This window comes from Mastigoproctus giganteus, chromosome 7, assembly GCF_048544385.1.
Source record: "Mastigoproctus giganteus isolate SK-2022 chromosome 7, ASM4854438v1, whole genome shotgun sequence".
Taxonomy (NCBI): Eukaryota; Metazoa; Arthropoda; class Arachnida; order Uropygi; family Thelyphonidae; genus Mastigoproctus; species Mastigoproctus giganteus.
The window spans coordinates 176,079,058-176,104,674 of record NC_143581.1 but is presented as its reverse complement, the minus strand read 5'-3'; the positions used below and the strand labels follow the sequence as shown (position 1 = coordinate 176,104,674).

At 37.1% G+C, this 25,617-nt stretch overlaps 1 protein-coding gene across 3 annotated transcripts in view; it reads right to left on the bottom strand.

The window, feature by feature from the left end:
- Positions 1 to 22,405: 22,405 nt before the first annotated feature.
- Positions 22,406 to 25,617, bottom strand: part of LOC150083352 (OTU domain-containing protein 7B-like) — a 158,905-nt gene continuing 155,693 nt past the window's right edge. For 2 of the 3 annotated variants that reach the window (XM_090377206.1, XM_090377207.1), the window contains exon 10: positions 22,406 to 23,677. In XM_090377206.1, coding sequence (XP_090233332.1) covers positions 22,542 to 23,677 — 1,136 coding nt within the window. In that variant the 3' untranslated portion in view covers positions 22,406 to 22,541. The remainder of the gene's footprint in view (positions 23,678 to 25,617) is intronic. The other variant, XM_090377208.1, reaches the window with a different exon arrangement.

Genomic DNA, 25,617 nt, shown 5'->3' with positions numbered 1-25,617 from the left:
TATCCCTGCTAGAAAAATTCTTGTATATCATTGACAAGACCCCGTGAGCTACTTTTGCAGACTGTCTGCAGTGCTTAGAAAACTTCATATCTGCCTGCAGAATTACCGACAGGTCCTTTTCATTCTCTACCACTGTCAGTTTAGTACAATAGATACGTTACTCTGGGGTTACTGCTTCCCATATGTAGTACTTTACATTTGTCAATGTTAAACTTCATTTGCCACCCATCTGCTCAATTTTCTAGGTCCTGTTGCAGCAGCGTACTGTCATTAGTGTCATTATCAACCATAGCAACCTTCGTATCGTCTGCAAACTTGGACATAAAGCCAGATATACCATCATCAATATCGTTTATAAATACAAAAAACAACAATCACCCAACAGTGAACTCTAGGGACTCCACAAATAACATTAGTCCACGAAGAGCAGTGTCCATTGATTACCACACTCTGTCTTCTACCACTCAACCATCCCTTTATCCATAGCAGCAATTTTCTTCCAATGCCGCACTGCTCAAATTTGGGCAGCAGTCTTCCATGTGCAACACTATCAAAAGCTTTTCTAAGAACCAAATATATGACATCAAAATTAAACCCTGCATCCAGTTGCTTTGTGACCACATCATAGTATCCAATCAAATTGGTGAGACAAGACTTCCGCTTAACAAACCCATGCTGTGTCCGAGCTATAACTGAAGTCTTCTCTAGATGATCCTGCAGTGCTTCTTTCTCCATTAATTTTCCTGGAACAGAAGTTAAACTAACAGGTCTATAATTACTTGTGTCGCCCTTTGATTATCCTTTGTGAATTGGGGTCACATTTGCATATCTCCAGTCCATGCGTACCTTCCCTGAGTCCAATTATGGCTAAGGGACTGCTTACTTCCTTTGCTGCCTCCTTTAATATAACTGGACAGATCCCATGCACCCGAGGTGCCTTTCTTGTGTTTATCTTCAACAATTTCTCCTCCACTTTACTCTCAGTTATTACAAGATTATCTAGCTTACTGCAATAGCTTAGTTCACCTCTAGCATTCCCCTCCCTGAATAACTCATGTGTGAATGTACATGCAAGATACTCATTTAGTTTGTTAGCCACCTGAGCAGGATCATCAACAGTTGAACCAGCGATATCCAGTGGGCCAATCTGATTCAACCCGTTCCTTCTAGAGTTTACATAGGTAAAGAACTCTTTGCTGTTTTTCTTTGCATCCTTTGCCAAAGATTTGTCATAATCTGTCTTTGCTTACCTAACCTCCTTTGTGACTTGGTTACAGACAGTGGTGAGCTATAGTGGGCTCGCATGGGCTTGCGAGAGCCCATTGTTATTATTTTTTTAAAGTTGCTAGCCCATTCTTGAGACGATCTTTTTTTTTTTTTCTTTAATTTGCGAGCCCATTGTTGAGATTTATTTTACAAATGAAATCCTGAATGCAATTATTGAGTATCCAGAATCGAAACTACGGTGGGGCGAGCGGGACCCCATTCCCAGCATTTTAACGACGCAGTCGATCGGTTATGTATTTTAAAATTGCTTCATTTTTGATTTAATTACAGTCGGACCTCTGTTTAACGAACTTCTTTATAGCGAATATTTTTGATTCCCCTTGGTAATTACATTTAAATAGTTTCCATTGAACAAAGAAAATTTCCATGTAACGAACGGATTAGGAGAGACAACTGCGTATGCATTGTTCTTACCAATTTAAGCAATTTAGGTAATTAGAAAGTGCGAATTGAGGGTGAAAGGGATTACCGTTTCACAATGTTAGTGGCTTCCGTAAAACCTATGCAGTCACATATCGAGAAGTCGCGTTAGTCAATATGCTTTCCAAAGCCAGTAAGAGGATTAAGAAGATTCTCGACACGGATTATAGCCTCTGGTCAAGCTGTGTTGTGGTTCCCGTTTACTTCGACAAACGGACATATGTTTTTCGGAGAATTGAGGGATCCACGTCTTCCAATAAAGTTCTCTTGTCTGTGTTTACATGGTCACAGTAGCAGAATATCCGTGTGATTCCGACATTTTGCACTGTATTCAAAGAACTAGTGACAGTAGCAATGTAGAGTGGGGGATTGAAGCAACTAAGATATTATATAAACTTTACGAAGATGAAATGTTGGCAGATTTTGAAACTTTGTCGAGCCTTTCATTGTGGAAAATGTTCTAAAATATAATAGCATACAGGCAATAATTAAAAAAAAAAAACTATCACCAATCTCCAAAAAACTAGCGCGAATTAAGGATGATTGCTAAAGAACTTGATGTGGAAACTGTAAAGATCGGTCGTGTGTTCGGGCCACGATGGGCAGCTTGTAGCTTGCGGACGGTGATTGTGGGTTTGAGGAATTATCTCGCTTTGTGCAAACATTTTGAATCAGAAGTTAAATATTCCGGATTATTAAATCGACTTTTAAATTTGGAATTTCTTAACCATTTAGCACTTAACGGTTGACATCCTGCAAGAGCTCTCTTACCTTTCAGAAGCTTTACAGAATCACTATGGTAAAAGCAGATAAATTAATTATTCGAATTATCAATGCTATTGCTAATTTGAAAAATTCTGAAGGAAATTATAAAGCTAAAATTGAGAGATGTTGAAGGGAAAAGAATTATTATTATTATTATTATTATTATTATTATTAGCCATATAGTACAAGGAAGCCTGAGGCTTATGCTGTACCAGGCAAGAGAGAGAAAGAAAGAGAGGGTCAGAAGTAAAAGGGAATCACCAAGAAAGAGAAGAATGATGATATCCAGCTCAGGGCCCTGGGTGTGCCAAGCCCATACTCACCAGATGTGAGCCCCCTGGGGTTAGATTTTTGAAGGAATCAAAATTGAAAGTAAAAAAGTTACATCGTGACAAGTTATTAAATGCATTGTTTTATCCTTAAAGGATGACTTATTAATGGAACAAGGTGATTTTATATTAAATAAAGAAAATAACGATACCATTGAAAGAAATATTAAACATATGCTACCCGAAATCCTGAATTTGAAAGAACTTTCGTCTCGGTGGCAAGACAGTGAAAACCGAATAATAAATTTAACTTTTCTAATAAAATATGAAATAAAAATTAATGATTTTAGAGATTTTGTCGAAGACAGTTTATCTTTAAAATCGAGTGAAATTATCTTTTCAATTAAGAAAGCCAGAAATATCTTTGAAACCATTGCGATTAGCAGTGCTGCAGCTGAGCGAGCTTTCAACTAATGAATATTATTGAGTGAATGAATTAATAATGTTGACAATTAAACATATTGAAATAGAAAACCATTGCTTCAATTTGATCCGGATCGTTATGTCAAATCATTCCTCTGTAATCATCGCTCAGCTATTGAGCTAAGCAAAAGATCGACAACAAATATTAATAAAGAAGTAAATTCTATGTGGCAATTTTTAGAATAAATTTTTCTTGAATATTTGTGAAATAATTTTTTTTCATGTAATCTGTGATTTTTTTGTGCAATTTTTCTAAAAAGTTGTTTTTTATGTAATATTTGTTTTTATATTGTGGAATGCTTTGTGATAGTTTTTGTTATTTGTGATATGGGAAATATTTCATGTTATTTTTTATTCGCAATATTAAAATTTTATCATGAAAAAAATATATCCATTATATTTCCCTAGTTGTTAAAAAAAAAGTTGCGCGTAAGCCGAGCACGCGCGGTAGATGGTTTATGCGAAACGTCCTTCGCGTTTCTTTTAGGCATTTTGATTTGTATATATCGATTACGAAATGAAAGAGCTTTTTTATTGTAAATATTTTATTGATCATTCACAGATTTTCATAATTTCTGGAAGACAAGATACAATGGATTTATGATAACTAAAGTAAGAGATGTGTACTTGCGAGTGCAATGTATCTAAATATCTCTGTAAAATAGCACCGATTGATGTACCGATCTTGTAGTTGAAAAAAGAAAGCGAGACGAAAAAAAGAAATTATTGACAAATATTTGTATTGTTGAAATCATACTTATTGCAGTAGTAACTTCAGGAAGCATGATTGTGACGTCATACTATTCAATAATTCTAAAAAGTTAGAACTCCAGACACCGTCGTATCCAGTTTATGAAAACCCCAAACACGAAAGGTATCAAAACCTATATACTTAGTATCGTGCATGGGTTGAAGGAGAAGTATGGGGGGGATGGGGAATGCCGGAAACTTTGCTCTATAGAGACTAAACATGGGTTTCACCACTTCAAGCCTCCAATAAGCAAAGTGAGATTTTATCATCGTAAGGCGACCAGGTTTTTAAGTTTTTTTTTTAGATAGACCTAGGAACATTTTACACATTCACTTATACGCATGGTTAAGGGGGTAATAAGCCGCATCTGTTCTCCCCCCCCTTAATTCTCTCCTGACTCGAGATATCATACCGGTCACGAAAAATGCATCACGTGCTATAATCACAATACTAGTAGTGCGAGCGTGGGAAGCGCCTCTAGTGGAAGCCGTGGATGACGTCACTTCCGCGACCGATCAAATTTACTCCGCAGAAAGTCGGAAAAACTGCGAGCCCATTGTTAAAATATTGACAGCTCACCACTGGTTACAGAGCAGCTTATATCTATCGTAAGCTTCCATGTCACCCATTACTTTATATGTATCCCAACGCATTTTTTTTCTCTGCCATGTGTCTCATTAGTTCATCTGACATCCATTTAAGCCTAAATCTTGAACAATATTGCTTAGTTGGTATGTAAAGCCTAGTAGTTTCCAAGATAAATTCTTTGAATGCTTCCTATTTTGAATTTGCTGTTGGTAACATCATAAGTTGGTCTGACCGTATAGAATTTAAATATCATCTCAGACCTCGGTAGTCGCCTTTACGAAAGCAAAAACCCTTCCCTTTACCCCCTGATGGTAGTTACCTCTTTGAGTAAATCCCATTGGAGCACAATGTGATCACTGCAGCCTAGTGGTTCCTTTATCTGCAGATTCTTAATACATGAAGAATCCCTACTGATAATCAGATCAAGTAATATTCTTGATCTGATTATCAGCATGTTCGGGAGTCAAGCTCTAGTTGCCTCTCGAACATGCTGATGTAGAAAACAATCATCCAATAAATCCACAAAAGCCTTGCTAGTGTGTGAGTGTCCAACACACAAATTCCAGTCAATATCCGGGAAATTAAAATCCTCCATTATAAGACTCTCTGATTTACTGGCCCACTTTATTTTCCTGTACAGTATTTTATTATACTCATCAGAGTCATTAGGCCTATAACATACTTTTATTCTCAATTTCAATTTCCCAGTGCTGACGTCACATCAAACTGACTCGGCACTGCTCTGTCCAGCGATGTCGACTGGCTGTGCCTCCTTGGATTTTATGCATTTCTTAACTAATAGCATAACCCCTCCTCCCTTCCTATCCTTTCTGTACACATTGTACTCCCCAAATTCCAGTTCTGCATTCCTTATATCTGTGTGACACCACGTCTCTGATATCCCAACAATATTTCCTTTGATGTTTTGACCAACACCTCAAATTCATCAAATTTATTTACCAAACTCCTAGCATTTGTGTACATGCAAGTATACATGCGCCTGTTCCTATTCTTAGCAACCCTAATACAACCCATGTGTTTACTTGTACAACAATGACTCCCAGCAGTCTCTGAAATCCCGTGCATCATGTTTTCCAGGTTGCTGCTCATTCCAATAGAAGCAGTGCAAGAATCACTTTCATCTCTGCCAGCGGCTACTGTTAATCTATTAGCCCGTGTATTCCCCGATCTAGCAGTTTTCCGACCCACCTAACACTGTCTCATAGCATCAGGAAATATTCTTGCACCCTTTCTATTTAAGTGTATCCCATTCCTGTAAAAGCAGTCTCTCCTGTTAACAAGCACAAACCAGGCTGAGAAAAATTCTACCCCTTTAGCCTTGCACAATCTCTCCAGGGCCGAATTGATCGACAAGGCTCTCATCATATACTCCCTCCTATCGTGTCTAATAGTAACTGTGACCTGTACTTGTTAAGTAATTATACCGGTCTCCTATTCTTAATATCATTAGTGCCACCGTGTACAACAATATCACCTTTTGTGCCCTTAAAAGATGATATCTGCTCTACAATGTCATAAACCTTTGCCCCTGGCAGACATACCCTGGTCTATGTTTATCTATGTCTACTTGTGTTATTACCAAGGCAATTTAATGTAACTTTAAGAAGAATCACCCCTGTACCTCAGAGGCACAACTCGCCACTGTTAGCAACGTCGTCATCATATTTCTCACAAATTGAAGGAGGTAACAAAAGCCAAGTCACTTCTCCTTTTCTGTGAACTTCTTGTATTCTCTAGTTGATTTGCTTGTTTTGCTACATGAAAAATAAGAATTTCATAATTTTCATCTAAAAAGGAAATTCCAAGGAAAAACGTACAAAGTCTCACCCAAGACAAACTAACTTAGCAAGGTAAAATGGAGAGGGGCTACCTTATTCACACAAGGGGACCCCTCCTCCTTGTTTTCCCCTTACCCAATCATCATTCAGCGGTTTTCTCCTCCCCGAACTCAAAGGCCAACCCTGTCACTTGGTCATGGCGTAAAAAAAAAAAAAAAAAAAAATCCATAAAAGTTTCCTTCATCTTAAAAGAATAAATGTTATATTCATATTACCTGAGAACAACCTCATTCATCCGTATGTATTTATGTTCAAGAATTGTATGTGTTCGGTTTACCTGTTTTTCTGAATGAAAGACCCGACGTTATGAGAGAAAGAACTATGCTAGCCTCTCCTACAAAAGGCTAACTCAGCCACGGAGGGGATGTGTTAGCCTTTCTCAGGAGAGCATAAGATTTCCTGATGTCATTGACGGGATTCAAACCAGGGCCTTTTCATCCACTCGGGGGAAGATGCAGGGCCGGACCAAGGTATTTTCGTGCTCCGGGCAGAAATATTTTTCTACCCCTTTACTTAGGATATATATTTTTTTTCATCGTCATTTGTAAAATTTGGAGCCACAGACAAGGGTACTGCCAGCCCATATCTTAATCGGGCATTAGGAGGATGGTGGTTATAACCACTGTGCTACCCCACGAGGGCAGTTTCTCCCATCCTCGAAAGAATAATTTCTCAACTTCTGCTGGCAGCACGCTCCGATCCCAGCAGTGAATCCAGGAGGGGGCAATCGCAGTGATCGTCCCACCACTAGAACGTGAATAAACTGAAACAAATGGTATACGCTTGTTCGAATTGTTCGTTTGGATTTTAAGTTCCCTGAATGGTGCAATAAAAAGAACACAAAGTGAAGGAAATCAAAATGGTTTTATTTTTATTCAAAGTAATCAGCACCTAATTGAACGCAGTTGTCGCGTGGTTCTAAAAGTTTCCTAAAGGAGTAAACGAAGGCATCCAAAGAGATTACGTTCAGTTCGGCCGTTGCATTTTTCTTTATGTCCTCAAATTCTGAAATCTCTTTCCTTTGAGGGCAGTTTTCACCTACGGAAAGAAAAAGTAGTCCATCGGTGCTAGCCTTTTTATGCTGACCTACGGAAATCCTTACAAGATCGTATAAACACCTTTTCACCTGGCAACGAGAAACATCTAGTAGAATCTGCCTCACATCTTAGAATCCAACAACAATTTGCTTCTGATTTATTTGCTAGAAGAAAACTGCTGTTGGCCAATCCTGCTTCAGCTTCACCTTCGACGGTGCCTCCAGCACCTTCAATAATGTCAGCCTCAACAGTGAGTGGTGTCTTGCATAGATAAAATATTGTCACCTTGAATAGCTCTTAGAAGATCACATAGATCCAGTTAATTTTTTTTTACTTTTTCCCCCTCAGGTCTGGGCAATCTGAGGATTGCAGGCACCCACTGGTATTGCACTGCCTCCAGTGGATGCGGGATTTGTCCAATCTTAGACAATTCGCTTTTATTTTTTTTATATAATTTTTTCCCTTTTAAATTTATTTATATATATTTTTTCTCTTTTTTTATTTTATTTTATTTTTTTAAATTTCTCTTAATTATTTATTTATTTTTTTAATTTTTTAATTTATTTTATTTATTTACTTTTGCGTAATTTTTTTTTCTTATATTTTCTTTAGCTGTACGGATACAGAAAATAGAAGTGGGCAACTGGGTTTTTTTATTTTTATTTATCTTATTTTATTTTACATAATTTTATTTATTGATTTTATTAGCAATTTCCTTTTTTTTACTTTGTATCTGTATATATAAAAAAAATTTATTTTATTTTACTTCTTTTTTTAATACTGTTTTATTTTATTTATTATTATTTTTTTAATTTAATTTAAAAAAAATTCCTGCTCTTATCTATAAATATTTATCTTAGTTTATTTTAATTTTTTTTCCTTTTTTTGTTTTATTATTATTTTTTAAATTATGATTTTATTTATTAATTTTTATTAATTACAAAGATTGTAATGGTCAATCTCCACATAATATACACAAACATAACACTACACGTTTCTGGCAGCTCTGCAGAGTTTTGCGTCATCACATACTATAAAGCGTTTAGGGCATAAGCCTCAAGCAATGGAAAAGTCTCCATAGCTTGAGGCTTACGCCCTAAACGCTTTATAGTCTAAATACATCGTACACCATCAGGCATCTCTCATATTGTGGAGTTATACTTCATAACTGTTTTGCCATCATTGCATCACTCTGGTAACTACCCATCCACCGAAGAAGGGCCAAATAGCCTTGAAACGGTGCTGTCTGGATGATGGTATCCATCTGAGAATAAGTAACATTAGCCTTCTTCTCAGGTGAAGCGTTACTTATTCGAAGTAGTGCAATAGCATGGCAATTCGTTATGAAGGTATTCACAATATGAGATATAACTTAAAACGATGCCGCTTTGGTAATATTCTGTTCATTCAGATTTGGCTATGTATTATTGATGCTTTCGCACTATACTTATACGTATCATTACAGAGCAACAGGGCGGAGATGAACTTATGTTTCTGGAGCCGCTATTGGTGCTAGCTCGGGAGAATGGGGTGGATGGTTAATATGTACAACCAGGGCCAGATTTCCCATTAAGCACCATTAAGCCTAGGGCCTACGAGGAAAGGGAAAAAAAAGAACAGAATAATGCAACTAAAACTTCCAAGTTATATTTCAAAATAAATAAATAATAATAATTCCATAATATCTAGGCTATGTATAACATTTCAAAAGAAAGTATATTTTTTGGGCTTCTTATTGCAGCAAAGTCTTTCATTAACCCCAGGGGCTCACATTTGGTAAGTATGGGCTTGGCACACCCAGGGTCCTGAGCTGGATATCATTGTTCTTCTCTTTCTTGGTGATTCCTTTCTACTTCTCTCTCTCTCTCTCTCTCTCTCTCAGGGTAACTCAGAAATTTTTTTTGGTCGGTGCAGCATAAGCCTCAGGCTTCCTTTCACCATATGGCTAAAAATAATAACGTCTTCAATGTCAATATCACGAGTAATATTGCTCTCAATGCACAGAAAAGCCAAAGACGATAGGCGATCTTCGCTCATAGTTGAGCACATACAGTTCTTGGTTATTATAATTGTCTCTCTTATATTATTTCTCCGTGGTTATTGGATTCTACTCCGTGACGGGCACTGCTACCAAGTACACAGGGTGGTTGTAATGTCTGGTGTTACTGTTGGTCGAGGAACTCTGTGACTATCCTACAGGTGTTCAGAATTGCGACTTTCTGGAGATCGCCTGTTCTCTGGAAGACCTATTGCTGCTAGGCTGCTATGTAGAGTCTTTGGCACCATACCGGTGGTCGACACGATGATTGGGATGGTCGTTACTTCTTGCATGTCACCTCCTTGACCTCATGTTTCAGGTTCGTGTACTTCTTAATTTTTTCCTCATGGGTATTCTGGACATTGCTAGTGTTGGGCACCGCTAAGGCAATCAGGTAGGTAGCCTTTTCCATCTTGCCAACAAGGGTTATGTCCAGTCTGTTGTGAGGGATGGTCTTATCCGTTATTATGGCGCGGTCCCAGTACAGCTCGTGGGTTGGGGTAGTAGTACTGCCTGGGGTTCTTACTTGGAGTATGAACTTTCTTTCATCGGTCAACTAGTATTTCCTCGCTAGCTTCTGATGTATTATCCTGGCTACTTGGTCGTGTCTATGAGTGTACTCAGTCTTGGTGATCACCTTGCACCCCACGGTGTGTGTTGGATCGTTTCTGAGGCCAGGTAGCATCGTTGACATGTGTCATCTGACATTTCGGGCTCCTTTGTGATGTATTTTCTATACTTTCTGGTGTTGATTACTTGGTCTTGGATGGCCAGCATGAATCCTTCCGTCTCGGGAAAGAGCGTCCCGCTTGTGAGCCATCCATTGGAAGCAATATTATCGATGTGATCTTGATGGAGGTCATTGTAGTGTCTGCCATGAAGTGTCTTCTTTGCCCATCTTTCTAGCTTCGTTTCTTGTGCCATCTGGGTGGGAGGGGGCTCCTTGCCTAGGTTGAGTGGGGTATGCCACTTATCTATCTACCATATGGCCTGGTGGAGTGGTGCTGTGTTGTTCTCGAAGTAATCTTTCAGGTTAACTATCGCTGTTTTCTGTTGTTCTATCAGGTCCCTTTCTCCCTCTTTTCAAGCTATTGTTAGTCTCTACACTGCTGACTTGGGTGGTGTTGGCGGCTCTTGGTCTCTTATTATTAACCATATGGTGCAAGGAAGCCTGACGCTTATGCTGCACTAGGCAAAAAAAAAAAATTGCCCTGAGAGAGAGAGAGAAGGGAATCACCAAGAAAGAGAAGAATGATGAGATCCAGCTCAGGATGCTGGTTGTGTGCCAAGCCCACATTCCCCAGATGTGAGCCCCTGGGGGGTTGCTTAAATTTAGAAAATTTTGTTATTGTTGTAGGGTTTTAGGAGCATCAGCGATTAAGGCCATATTGCTCAGTGTACACTGTCTGTAAATTGCATGTTTTCTGTGATCGATTTTCTGTTTGCTGGAGGAAGATGGGCATTGCATCCATCAAGCATACATGTATGTTTTCCCTAATTGCAATAAATATACATGATTGCAATAAAAACTCAAGTTTCTGGGAGAGTAAAAAAAAATAACAAAAAACTATACTACCCTTACCTGAGGCCGACTAACTCAGTCACATTGTGAAAAAAAATAGGCTCCTCCTGTCATCTACGGGACTCGAACTCAGATCTCTGCCACCTGATGTGAGGGGACGGCGATTCTACCAACTATGTATGAATGAGAACAAGTTTAGAAAATTATATTTCTCCTTTTGCATCCAATTATCGATAGATAAAGACTCAAAGCAATAGCGCATTTGGAAAACTTGCAATTAATTTATATTTTATTTGAGATTTTATCAGTTCCGCTACAACGCAGAACACATCACAAACTCATCAGCGAAGTCTTCTTCCAAGTCCAACTATTTCATTAGGGTTACCCGGAAAGTTTTTTTAATCTACTGTTGTGTCTATTTCATCGTCTATTGTGTTTGTAAACAGACAAATCAACCATAGAACACACGCAATTAACAGACATAAGACACAGTACGGCAGATGAATTTAATTATTCGGGTGGCCTAAATATAATAGTTTAGTCTAGTTTGGTTTGGTTTGTGTCTGTAAATTGCATGTGTTTTGCTGGACGGAGAACCGAAGTTTCCGGGAGAGGAACCTTACTATCTACGCCTGAAACCGACTAACTCAGTCACGGAGTGACAAAACCCCATAAAAGTTCCCTGCGTCACGGACGGGATTCGAACCTGGGCCTTTTCCACCCGGTGTGAAGAGTACGGTGACGATACCACTGTCCAGTGCTTCACCTATTCTATCACTATTTTTGAGATCGTCCACAACTGATTATCATTAATGCCATTTCTAAACTGTTCAGTTTTTTTTTTTAATCAGAGTTTTTGCTTCACGAACCAGTGTTAGTTTTTGTTATTCGCATTTTGAGTTATCTACCAGTGGTGCACGGATGTAATATCATTTCAATGATCTCGCATCATCATAACGTAATGACCATCTTGTGTCTGATAGACTTTTGATTGAGATGTTATTACAATGTTTAGACCATCTTTGTGGTGAGGCTGCAAAGAATGTGTAAAACGATTGAAAAATATCGAAAAAATTAAAGGCAGATAAGTAGCTTTCTGGAACGTTGTCCCTACTAAATTAAGAATGTGTGTGGCACATGGAACCATACTGCTAGTTTGTTGTTTTCCTTGATATTGGCGACTCCAGAATACATATAAACTCCAAAAGGAAGGGGATTAAGCTGATTGGTCACTTGATATCGATGGTTCGACTGTTGATGATCCTGCTCAAGCAAACAAACTGAATGAGTATTTTGCATCTACATTCACACATGAGGAATTATTAAGGTTTGAAAATAGCAGAAGGTTATCAAATTGTAGCAGGACACTTAATGATTTTGTAATAACTGAGAGCAGATTGGGGGAGAAATTGTTGAAGTTAAACATAAGAAAGGCACCTAGGGTGGATGGGATCTATCCAGTTATATTAAAGGAGGCGGCAAAGCAACCAAGCAAACCCTTAGCCATAATTATGAGAGCATCCTTGGACTCAGGGGAGTTTCCCACGGACTGGAGATGTGCAAATGTATCCCCAATTCACAAAGGGGGATCGAAGGGTGACACGAGTAATTACAGACCAGTTAGTTTAACTTCTGTTCCAGGTAAAATAATGGAGTCACTGCTTAAAGATCCATTGCAGGATCATCTAGACAAGACTGCACCAGTAATTCATTTGTTGCGCATGGAAGACTGTTGCGCATGGAAGACTATTGTACAAATTGGAGAAGAATGGTATTAAAGGTAAATTGCTACAATGGATAAAAGGATGGCTAAGTGGGAGAAGACAGAGGGTGGTAATCAATGGGTGCTGCTCTTCGTGGACTAATGTTATTAGTGGAGTCCCACAGGGTTCGGTTTTGGATCCTCTGTTGTTTTGTATATTTATCAATGATATTGATGAAGGTATATCAAGCTTAGTGCCTCTCTAACATTCTGCTGTAGAAAACAGTCATCCAATAAATCCACAAAAGTCTTACCTGCGGGTGAGTGACCAACCTTCAATATAGGGAAGGTTAAAATCCCCCTTTACAAGACATTCTGATTTATTGGCTCACTCTAATTCTCTGTACTCGTCACAGTCATTAAGCCTATGACTCCTCCTCTCATTTTTGTTTTAGAAGTGCCTATGTCCCACCAAACTGACTCAACATTGCACTGGCCACCCATGTCAACTGGATGCACTACCTTAGATTTTATGTTTCTTAACTAAGAGCATAATCTCCCCCCTCCTCTCCTGTCTGTCCTTTCTGTACTCCCCATATTCAATTTCTGCATCCCTTATATTTGTGGGACACCATGTCTCTGATATCCGAATTTCATGTCTTGATCAGCCATTCAAATTCATCAAATCTATTTACTATGATCCTAGCATCGTTGTACATGCAAGTATATATGAACCTGTTCTTGCTCTTAGTTACCCAACACAGCCCATGTATTTACTTGTTCTATGACGACTCCCAGCAGTCCGTGAAATCCCCAGCACCTTTCTTTCCAAGCTCCTGCTCATTTCAATAGAAGCAGTGCAAGAATCACTTTCATCTCTGCTTCTTCTTCTTCTTTGGTAGTTGTTGGCGCATCGGCTTCTGTGGCCATAGTGCACCTCCCAAGGTTTTTTGCAGTACTTTGATCTAAGCCCGAGTCGGGATTCGAACCCGCGACCTTTGGGTTGCCAGGCAGGTACTTTAGCCACCCGGCTAGCCCGGTCGGTTTCATCTCTGCCTTGGCTATTGTTAATCTATTAGTCTGTATATCTTCCCTAAACTAGCAGTTTTCCAACCCACTTAACGCACCCACGATGGCATCAGCATATATCCTTACACCCTTTCTATTTAAGGGTATTCCACCCCTGTATAAACAGTCTCTCCTGTTAACAAGCACAGACCACGTTGCAAACAATTCTACCCCACGAGAGCCTTGCATAATCCGTCTAGGGCTGAATTTATCGACAAGGCTCTCATCATTGTTTCAGGGCAGAACTGCAAATAATTTCAAATTTAACTGTAACTTTTCTTCAATATTGACCTGTACTTTATGAACTTAATCTTTATGATTAGGTTCATAAAGATTCACTTTGAGCCCATGCCCAGTAACAATCATTGTTTGATATAATCCTAATGATGGCCATAGCTTATTCCTTTCCATGGTTGTTACATTAGGCATGAGGAGATAAGTCACTCTGCCCAACTCTGAACTGTTCCAACAATCCTGCCATATCTGAATCAACTCCATATTAATTCTTTTCTTCTCCTCTTGTTTGACAACCATATGCCCATATACTCTAATTCTGGACAAGATTTTAATCCGTGGTTGATTCTTTTTAGTCACATATATTAGATATTGCTGTAATATTACTAAATCTACAGGCAGCTTCCCAGATATTACCTGTAAGGCATTATTGGAAACAGCTCTACAGGCTCTAGTGACTCCAAACAGAGCAGCACATCGGGCCGCCTGTAGATGTCTTTGTACATGCAGGTAGTTTATTGCCGAGCCCCATGCACCACACACACGTCACTATCGGGAGAAATATTTATTGATATAGCACTCTCAGTGTCATATCTTTAACTCCCCATTCACATCTTAAATTCCCTTGATCTTGTTATAAACAATTTTCACTTTTTCCCTTAGTACTTCGCATGTGGTACAAGGCTCAGTTTCTCATTCATCATCACCCCCAAATATTTTATCTGGTTCTCGTACCCTACAGTGAGCCCTCTCGTTCTTACAGTGGGATGTCTACTTACACTAAATTTCCCTTTATCATCATACACTTTTTCTTTTTATTATTAGCCATATGGTGCAAGGAAGCCTGAGGTTTATGCTGCACCAACCAAAAAAAATTTCCGAGTTACCCTGAGAGAGACAAAGAAGTAGAAAGGAATCACCAAGACGGAGAAGAATGACGATATCCAGCTCAGGACCCTGGGTGTGCCAAGCCCGTACTCACCGGATGTGAGCCCCCTGCGAGTTTTTTTTTGCAGGAGATGTACTTAATTTATGCATATCTGCCCATATAGGAAGTTTCAACGAAGCCTCTTCAGCTTTACTTTCTATTATTAGCCTAGAGTCTCCATAAATTATCACTGCAACATCATCTGCATGTGCTACCAAATCTATATCCTGCCATTCACTATTTAAATTTCATCTAATACAAAATTCCACAATACTAGTTCAAAGATCGAATCTTGTGGAACTCCTCTTTGTATTATCTTACATACTTTTGTCAGTCTATAAATATTAATAGGACACTATTTGCCTTAGCAAGATACTTTCCCACCATAAGGATTCAACGGCCCCTTAAAGTCCGCAAAAACTCCAAGTGCATACTTATTCATTGTATATTTAACTCTGTCTATCAGAAAATGGCACCTGCTGTAGAACTCCCTTTCTTAAATCCAAACTGCCACTCTGAATACTGTCCTCTTTCCGATACCTATCGTCTAGTCTTTTCACAACTATTCTCTCCAATATTTTCCCAAGAATAGGCATATAGAATATTGGATCTTTAACATCTTTATCTTTTGCTTTCAACAATATCTTTATCAAGGCTTGTTTCCAACAAAGTGGAAAACATTCCTCAAGTAAACAAGTATTGTACATGGGCAAAAATGTATTGGACCATTCTTTAGTAAAGGCCTTAACAACTTCAGGAAAGATCTCGTCTTCCTCTGGAACATTTTTATTCTTTGTCATCTTAACTGCTTCTTTCATCTAGTCCATTCTAAAAGCCTCATTTATATCACTCTGATAACACTGATTTTCTTGCCTTATAAGACTTTGTTCCACAGTGTCTTCCTTCTCATCAGCCTTTAAAAACAATTCCTCTAAAATCACAGAAACAGAGTCCTCCTACATTAAGATCTCAGAGTTGTCAGACTGTATAGAAATTGAACTGTGTCCAATTTCTTTTTTTCCATCTTAATCTTATATGGCAAGCCCCAAGGATTATGACTACCCCCTGTAGAGACAAAATAATATCACAACTGTCTCTTACATTTTCTAATTTTTTTTATGTATCTCTACTCAATTTAATTTCCTTGTATTGCTGCTTATAATCCTCTAATTCTTCATATCCATTCCTCGTGGCTCTCTGAAGCCTCCTATTTTGATTTACTTCTCTCCTCAAAAGGGTAAATCCATTGTGCCATTACGGTACAGATTTATTCAATGTCCTACCGCTTCTCATTGAACCACACGAGACTCGATGAAGCAAGAGAGTGAGCATTCTCCCTTCTTCTGCCACGATGCTGTTCCGTGTCTAAAACCATTCTTCACTCACACAACATCGAATAATGTCCTTGAACTTTTCCCAATTCGCAGAACTCCTCACAAGTATATCTGCACCTTTACTACACATTACATCACTCACCCTTGTTACACTAAATCTGATTACCCGATGGGCACTTGTCGACCATCCATTCAACATTGGCCAATCCTGTACTTTTACTCTTGACGAGGAACGGCTATATTCGATTTGCTCAATACCATATAAAATGTACTCAATTGATTGGGCTTATTCAGAACTTCAAGCCTATTTGCCATTATGCAATCCTCCACTACCTGTTTCTTCCCTCTGCCACAATATAGAATTTGCATTGGCATCCATTTCTATAATGATGTTCTCACTGCTTAAAACCTCACAAATTATCCAGATATTGCAAATAGACACACAGTTCATTCCTGAACTGGCAATATACACATGCAATGTACAATCTGCTTATATGACTCACAATCTCCATGCACACACACACACATCATGCGAGAAAGTCAAACATTACACCTGTGTAACAGACAATTTCACATTACAAATTATCACAGCAGCCCAACAGTTGTGTTCAAACTGCACAATCATAAAATCCATTGGATATCCTTTGACTTTTGAGTCAATTACATACATAGTTGTTCCTGCACCAGGAGACAGTCACACCCTCTTTGCATAACCTTTCAGTTAATTGTGGTGCCTCCGTAGCCAGGTGGGCAGGAGCGGCAGTGCGTAGCACACACTTCTTGATTAGACCGGGGTTTGAGCCCGTGACCACCAATTACGGAGGATGCAGAAAGGTCAGGGAATGACCACCGCATATCCTCGGAGCAATATGGCCTTAGTTGCTAATACTCCTAAAAACCAAATAACAACAAGTTAATTGCAATGCAACTTGATATAAGTGCTGACCATCCACCTGTAAGGTTTTCAACTCTTCTCTATACATCTTTTGTCATCTATCCATATTATATCTTATTCTTGATCTGTTCTACATCCTTTTTATATTCTGAGCATTCTTTATTTCTTACTGAATGGTCAGCACACCTCTCTTTCCTCTTATAGTTTGCACACGTCAGTGCTTCACTCTTAAGGGGACATTCTCGATAAATATGACCATCCCCCACACAGTGCCCACATACAATCTTTGCTTTACAGTTCTTTGCTACATGGCTATATGACAGACATCTGAAACATTTGGTGACAAAAACTATGTCCTTTACTCTATGGTGACCAATAGATAAACACTCTTTCCCCCTTTCCACTAAGACTTTTCTAATAATATTTGGTACCTCTAGTACCTAGTTTCTAGTGCCCTTATCAACAGCTATTACAGAAGACCCAGCCAATTTGGAAAGTATAAAATAAAATATATTCTTGAATGAAGAAGAAAGGAATGGCCAGTTCCTGCTTACTTACGGCGTAGTATAACGAGTAAGGCAAACTTACCACAAAGACGAGACGTGGGAAAAAACCAAGAATTCAAGAATATATTTTATTTTATACTTTCCAAATTGGCTGTTTAATTCTATTACAATACCAGGTTCTCTTACTACAAGGGACGGGAAGTTACTCCCGGTATGTTCCGACGTAAATTTTGCTTTACTACTCTTCCTTCACTTTATCTATATGCTATCTTTTTCTACATTTCGTACCTCAAGAACTATTAGAGTAATTCGAGGGGGATTGAGGTACTATTACTTTTCTATCACCTTATTTCCGTTCTCCTTATTTGGCAACAGCTGACTATCTTTTGTCATCCAATAACATGTTATATAGTATTATTGGTTCTTTACTATCACCATGATTTGCTTTTTACTTTGATCTCGTTGTCTGGGCTATCGGTCGGGCTAAAGTCATCTAGCCTGTTAACCAACTTAAATTCGTTTACCTCCCTAACTAATTATCTTCTATCCACTACTATTTTCTAGTTTAATCTTAGCTTAACTTAGTTGTCACCCTTACAGATATCCTTATGATATCTATTTACCATTCGTCAGGAATAACAGGCAGTTGATAACAGAAACTGATAGCTCGCCAATTGTAGGAGGACACATTGTAAGGGTTAGCCCTCGATAAAGTCCTTTGCAATGTCTCCCCTATCCTTACTACAATTGGCTTGACATAGTTATTTAGTAATTATCCTTATATATATATATATATATATATATATATATATATATGTTTCATTTTTGCTTATAACAATTATGTTTCCCTACCAGGTTATTACCATGGACCAGAGACAGCTATGACAGCTATCACAGCCATTAGTTACCACCTGCTCATTCACACTATGTTCATAGATATTAAGACTGATGTAATGTTTTATCTAGACATTGATGGCATTAATCAGCTCTTCTCTCCCTTGTTAGGTTCTTGTTTAGGTTTTCACTGATTGTATCACCATTATAATTAATTATCTTACGTTTATAACTGTTAACTATGTGACATATCCACTATATATATATATATATATATATATATATATATAGCCCACACAGACAAAACACAAATTTATCCGGAGAAAATATTTAACATATTTATATACTTGTATATAGTATGTACTCTTTATGTACTCCATAAAATATTCCTCAAAGTAATCCTTATGCAATCTAACTTTTAAGTCAAGCTGATTTATGCAATAAAGTACAATTAAAAATCAACTTGAATACTACACTATACTAATTTATTACAGAGAATGGTTCATTTCAGGATGTTTTGATAAATCTTGTCTCTGAACAGCTTAAATGTTTTCAAAATTTATACAGTAACTATGTTGTCTGCCTTTTAATAGCAATATTCATATCAAACTGTAACTATGATACGACAAATTTTTTGATAACCTGTATTCATTAAAGTTCCAGTAAAGTGGGGTCATAGTGGATAAATAAATGAAGTTGACAGTGGAGAATGATTAAGACCTGGAGGTAATTGTGCAATCAGATGTGAAGTTCTGTGAGTGGTGCAGACAGGCTGCCAAGATAGCTCCATGGAGTTTTATCAATGATATGCCAGGTGATATGGGAAGCAAGTTTTTGCCAGCAGGGATAAGGGGATGATTATCTTGTTGTATAAGGCAATGATTAGGCCACATCTTGAGTACTGCATACAAGCCTGGGAGCCTCATTTTAGGAAGGATGTGGATCTGTTGGAACAGATGCAGAGAAGAGCAATAAGATTAGTGAGAGGAATAGAAGAATGCTCTTACCACAAAAGGCTTTAGTTTTGCACACTGCAAAACTGAAAAACAATTGTAAATGGCAACTGCGAGGAGATCTGACCGAGATGTTTATAATTTTGAAAGAACCGAGTAAGCTCAATGCTAGAGTGCCTGGGGCACACATGGAGGTGGAAGAATCTGTAAAGGAGGCCATGGTGGACACTTCTCCACCTAAACAATGAAATCCTTTCTCTTGAACAACTGCACACAAATGTATAAATTCAAATTGAGGAAGGATGCTTGCAAGACAGATGTGCAGAAATTTGCCTTCAGCCAGAGGATAGTTGATTGTTTGAACAAATTTCCATCTGGTGTTGTAGAAGTGGATAATTTGAATAAATTCAAGGAAGAACTAGACAAACTATTAGAGAGGATGGGCAGGTGATATGGGAAGCAAGTTTTTTTTTTTTTGCTGATACATAAAGCTATGCTTTCTGTATGCTACATAAAGCTTGCTTTCTTGCATTACTTTCCACTACTAATACTTTGCATTTTTCAATAACTTAAGTTAAATGTCTGTGCTGAATTTTGGCTGAGAAAAAATCATTACTAATAATATTTTTAACTGTACATTAATGTATTTTTAATGGGACTTTTAAAGTTGCTATACACAACAATTCATCTTATTCAAGTTTTTCTGTACATTACAATATTCTTATATAGTATTCTTAGTAATCAGGCAGAGCAAATCATTTATAACTCTGAAGAACGTTTTACAAAGCATACGAGCAGCTTCTGACAATGTCAACTTTTCACACAGGAGTAAAATTCCTTATGAAAATTTAATTCTATGTAAACAGAATGACCATATAAAGGTTATGTCAAAGTTCTGATATATACCAACTGCATATACACACTCGCATGTATCAGGAATAAAAATGAAGATATTTTTAGATATGTTATAAAATCAATAGCCAATGCATTTTCTTTCAACTATTATTATTATTGAAAATGCTTTATCATTTTTTCCGGGCTCATTTCTTTTTATTCCTGATCTTTTATTATAATTTTGATATTAAATATAAGAAATGTACAAAGATTTTATCACAACTATCAATACAGACTGCATAAATCGCACATCAGAAAGTCAATCTAAATAATTGATTTCTTTGTTCCTTTTCTTTAGTTGCAAATTTTATAAATAGTATTTTTGAAAAATATAACAGCATATTTTTAATATCTTGTTTAGAAATTAACACTGAACTCTACCACTATGCACTGATACAGTATTCTTGATTACATAAAAAAGAAAAGCAATTCATCTGCTTTGATTAAAACCTTTTCAATAATGATCAATATTTTTATGTAAACTTCATATAACCATCACCTTTAAGAATACTATAAAAGACATAAAAGGGTTTACCTTTTCAGTTGGCACATTATGGATGAATATGTATATATTCAATTAAAAGGAAGCAAAAACATGGAGCAATGTTGAAGGGGCAGTGTAACATTAATTTGATAACCTTGTTTTTATCACTTCACTAGGAAATTTGTATTACAGAGGGATTTATATATTAGCATTGTTCTTTTCTTGAAAAGAAGTAAAGGTAAGTTCAACACAAAATTTTATGCTTAGATTATATTTTTATCTTGTATGTTGACAGAAATGACAGGCTGCATGATTTACGGATCACTTGACACTACAAAGATTATTTCTAATAATTTAACTAATAGAGTTTAGCCCAATGCAAAATAACATGAACATGATTTACATTATTAGTATATTTCAGATTGCCTTTCTAAACTTGGTAATATGATTGACATAAGTATACACACAGCATATTAGTCATAAATAATATATAATTAATAAATAAAAGTTAAATTCTATTGTATATTACTACAGGAGAAATGTGATGTTTTATGGAAAAAGAGTAATACAAAGCGTGTGTATGTGTAGTATTGGTATACACAGACATTCATATTTATGTGTTTTCTTTCTTTAACACACAGGCATGAACAAATACAAAAGAAAAAGTAGTTTACAAATGTATGTGTGCTTGAATATTTCAAAAAATTCAGACAAAGATCAAATCATGCACTTAACACAACCACACACACAGAGACTACACAAACTTATACATGTATTGTGCACTGGAGGGAATGTTGCATAAGTGGGATATTTTCAGGAACTTGAGAATTCAACAAAATGTACTATTATTTAATGCTACAAAGAGCAATGAACAGCAAAAACAGCAAAATGTTACAAATTATGAGTATGGTGCTAAACATGATAATCATAGGCATTTTTTTTTTTTAACATCTCTCCCCCCCTCAATTGCAAAATTTATAGAATTGCATTTACCTGGTCATGTTTAAATTTAATTTTGCATAAATGTATCTGTGTACATGTATATATATGTATACCTTGCTTTCACTGACTCTCACACATACATATATATATACATACACATTGTATCAGTATAGACATATACTATTGATACAATGTAACAGAATCACAATTTTGGTTTAATCACCTGGTTTAGTTTTCTTTATAAAAGTAACAACGAACAGTGCAACAAAAAATTCTAACTTATATATTAACAAAAATCTGAGGTTCAGCCCATTGTTTAGTTTTCCTGCTTTAATTGTTTTAAAGCAATTATCTAACATTTTGATTAATGATTATTAAGACCTTTAAGTTTCAGGAGACAATATCATAGCTATAAAAAGTTGACAATCTTTACACAGGTAACATGCATGGGCTTTTATTTAACATACATCATAAAGATTTCATGTTTTGATACTTCATGGCTTATAGGAGAATACTTAGGCTATAGGAGAATAGAATAAACTCTTGGGGAGATCAAATGTAAAATTATAACTTCTTGAGTTAAAAAAATAAATAATAATTTCTGAGACTGCAATATGTAAGAGTAAATGAAAAACACATACAAATGTAGTGGTGATAAAAGCACGTATGTTATGCAATAGTTACTTCAGTTAAGAAGTGTTATTTATTTTAATTTTTTTCACGAGTTAAGGCCTTAACAGATGAAATTTCAAGAACTGCTATTGACATGAAGCTTACTCTGATTTCCTGATTTAATGGGACTTCCGGAAGCACTGGATGACACTGACTGCGACGTAGGACTGTCCTGCATAGCAAGGCTGGGAAACACAGATTTATGACTGGCAGTATTGTGCTCTAGTCTAGATGAGGCTTTCATACCTAAGGACACTTTAGTGACACTTGTTCGTTCCTTCTCACTATGGCACATAAAGGATTCAGAAGAAACAATGGTATCTTCTTTGTGCTTTTGTTTCTGATGTTGAGGAGAGCCTTTCCTCTTTCCTTCTAGCTCTACTTCTTCTTGTTTCTGTTTACCATAACACGAAGAACACAGGTAACTGGTAGCAGCGGTACCATACATGTTACATCCATGATTAATGCAACGAGAAGGATACAAATTTGTATCCTTCTTTCTATCACAACCTTGTCTCTGTTTTAATTCCCTTTCTTGAAGGTATCTACACCTAGCAGAATTCAAATAGTTTCTTATCATTTCTTCTTGATATTCATGCCTTTTATCAGTATGAATTACAGCTGCAATAATGCTGTCTGGAGTACCAACTATGCCACTTGTAGCTAATTTGGAGACTAATGCAGTATCCTTTAGCTTTTTATTTTTGAGTGATTCCATTGATTTACTTTCTGATGCTCCCTTTATAGATCCGGCTCTCCGAGTAATGCTACCAAAGTTCTTTTTTATTTTTCGGCCCATGCTTTTGCCAATGCTCCCAACCTGTTTTGCAACATTCTGTAGCTGCCGAGCTGCTTTACTCTTGTGCTGTGTAAGTAATCCATTTGGGCTAGATGATCCTGATGCCGTATCCATCATGCTATCATCAGAGTCAAAACTCCCAGCTGCCGATCTCCTGTCTCCTTCTGTGCCTGTAGACAGTGTGTCATCATCCTGTAGATCTAATGAATCTTGTCTCTCCATTCTGGGAAGTGGAATTTCAGTAACATCCAAATATTCATTCAGTAATCCCAATTTATCTTTATCAGTTAATGTGAGCTTTGATATAGTGATGGGATCATTTTCATCATTACTCCAAGTAACTTCTGAGCCTGGATCAACTGCAAACTGAATTGATAAGAGTTTATGCTCTGGATCTATCACTGGTACTGCAGCTGAAAAGAAAAGCATAAACACTACTAGTAGAATAAAAAAAAATCAAAAATAAAAAAAAAATCACTATTTTGAAAGAAATTTTGCTATTTATTACTATGAGACTTGAATAATTTGAGTCTATCCAAATTCTTTATATACCAAAAACCCAATATAAAATACTATGCAAAATATTTTTGCCTGTTTAAGCTTATTTAAAGTGTTGGCATGTCTATAAACATTTGATATGATTGCATAATTTAACAAATATAATATGAACCAAAAGCCAAGATGAATTAAAAAAAAAAAAAAAAACATTTATGTTTGTGATTTACAAACAATATAAGGAACAAAAAAAAACAAAAAAAAAAACTGGATACTACAATCTTACATGCATCATTAAGTAAATAGATCATTAAAGAAACTGTTCAATGAGACCATGACCAACTCGTTCTGACTTGTTCATACACATTATTCTCCAAAAGGCTGGATGCGTAACTGTATGTGAAAAATGATTAATACTTATCTATATAATATCCCCGAGTTATTAAATGTCTTATATAACAAAACATTCCTTAATTTAACCATTTGCCTGACTGGTCTACGTGTGGTACAGGCAGATGCAGAAATTGAAAACTGATAGGCATATAAGCAGCACTGGTTGTTTTGATGTCACAGTACCAAAATTTTGATTGCAAAAAAATTTAGCTACTGTGAACTAGATGGCTCTAATCATATAACAAGTGATGAGTAAGACATGGGCAACCACCGATCTGTCAGTTTATATAGTTCATTGGTGGGAAAGGTCATGGAGTCTGTGGTTAAGGATACAATACAGGACTATCTAGATAGGAGAGGTATTCTAAATGGATAAGAGCATGGGTTCATGAAGGGGCAATCTAGCCTAACCAATATAGTTAATTATTATGATGAAATCATAAAACGGTTGGATGCAAGAAGAAACTTTCACATTATTTACCTTATAATATCCATCATGCTATCATCAGAGTCAAAACTCCCAGCTGCCGATCTGACTTTATGGGGAAGCAGATCAAAAACTTTAATTTCATTAAAGTTTTTGATCTGCTTCCCCATAAAGTCACATCTTGAATACTGCATACAGGTGTGGAAGCCTCATTTTAGGAAGGATGTAGATCTGTTGGAATGGATGTAGAGAAGAACAAGATTAGTGAAGGGAACAAAAGGGCACTCTTACCAAGAAAGAGTTCAGTTCTGAAAATTGCAGCATCTGGAAACTAGGTACCTGTGAGAAGAGCTGAGTGAAAATTACTTAAAATATTTTTGAAGTTTAGTCAAAAATATTTTAAGTAATTTTGACAATTGTCTTCGATTTCCAGTCTGTTATTAGTGGTTGGTTTAGTTTTGGGTGGGTTGATTTGCTACGCTTTGCTCTTCCTTTTGGCAGTGAGTAGGTAATGGAAATTGAATACAGGATTAGTTTTTAAGAAACCCGTATACAGGGTGATTCACTACCAGTGCGACAAACTTGCAGGAAGTGTAGGGGGCACAAAGACAAATCGGAATCACATAGCATTGCAGGGTCCGAAATGGCTTTGTCATGCGGTAGGGGATGTTGAATGGGAGGTCGCACGAACAGCGATCTCACTGGAAGTCAGCATTTGCGAACCGTTTCTGTTGAAGAAACCAAGTAGCAAAAGTCCTCCGGAGTGGATAATCCGCAGGCTCCAATGACTGGACACATTGCAGATGGCATGGACTCATTTGGTTTGTTGACAGTATCCTCCATACAGTGGATTGGGAAATACCCAATCGTTGGCCTATCGCTCGAGTACTCTTACTCAGATTGCCTTCTGCAAGACGTAGGACATTCTCCTCATTGTCTGGCATCCTTGTCATTCGCTCTTGATTCATGGTACCTCTCGTGAAACAACCAGTCTCACGTAACCTTCTGTGCACACGTGCGAAAATCGTATGATGAGGA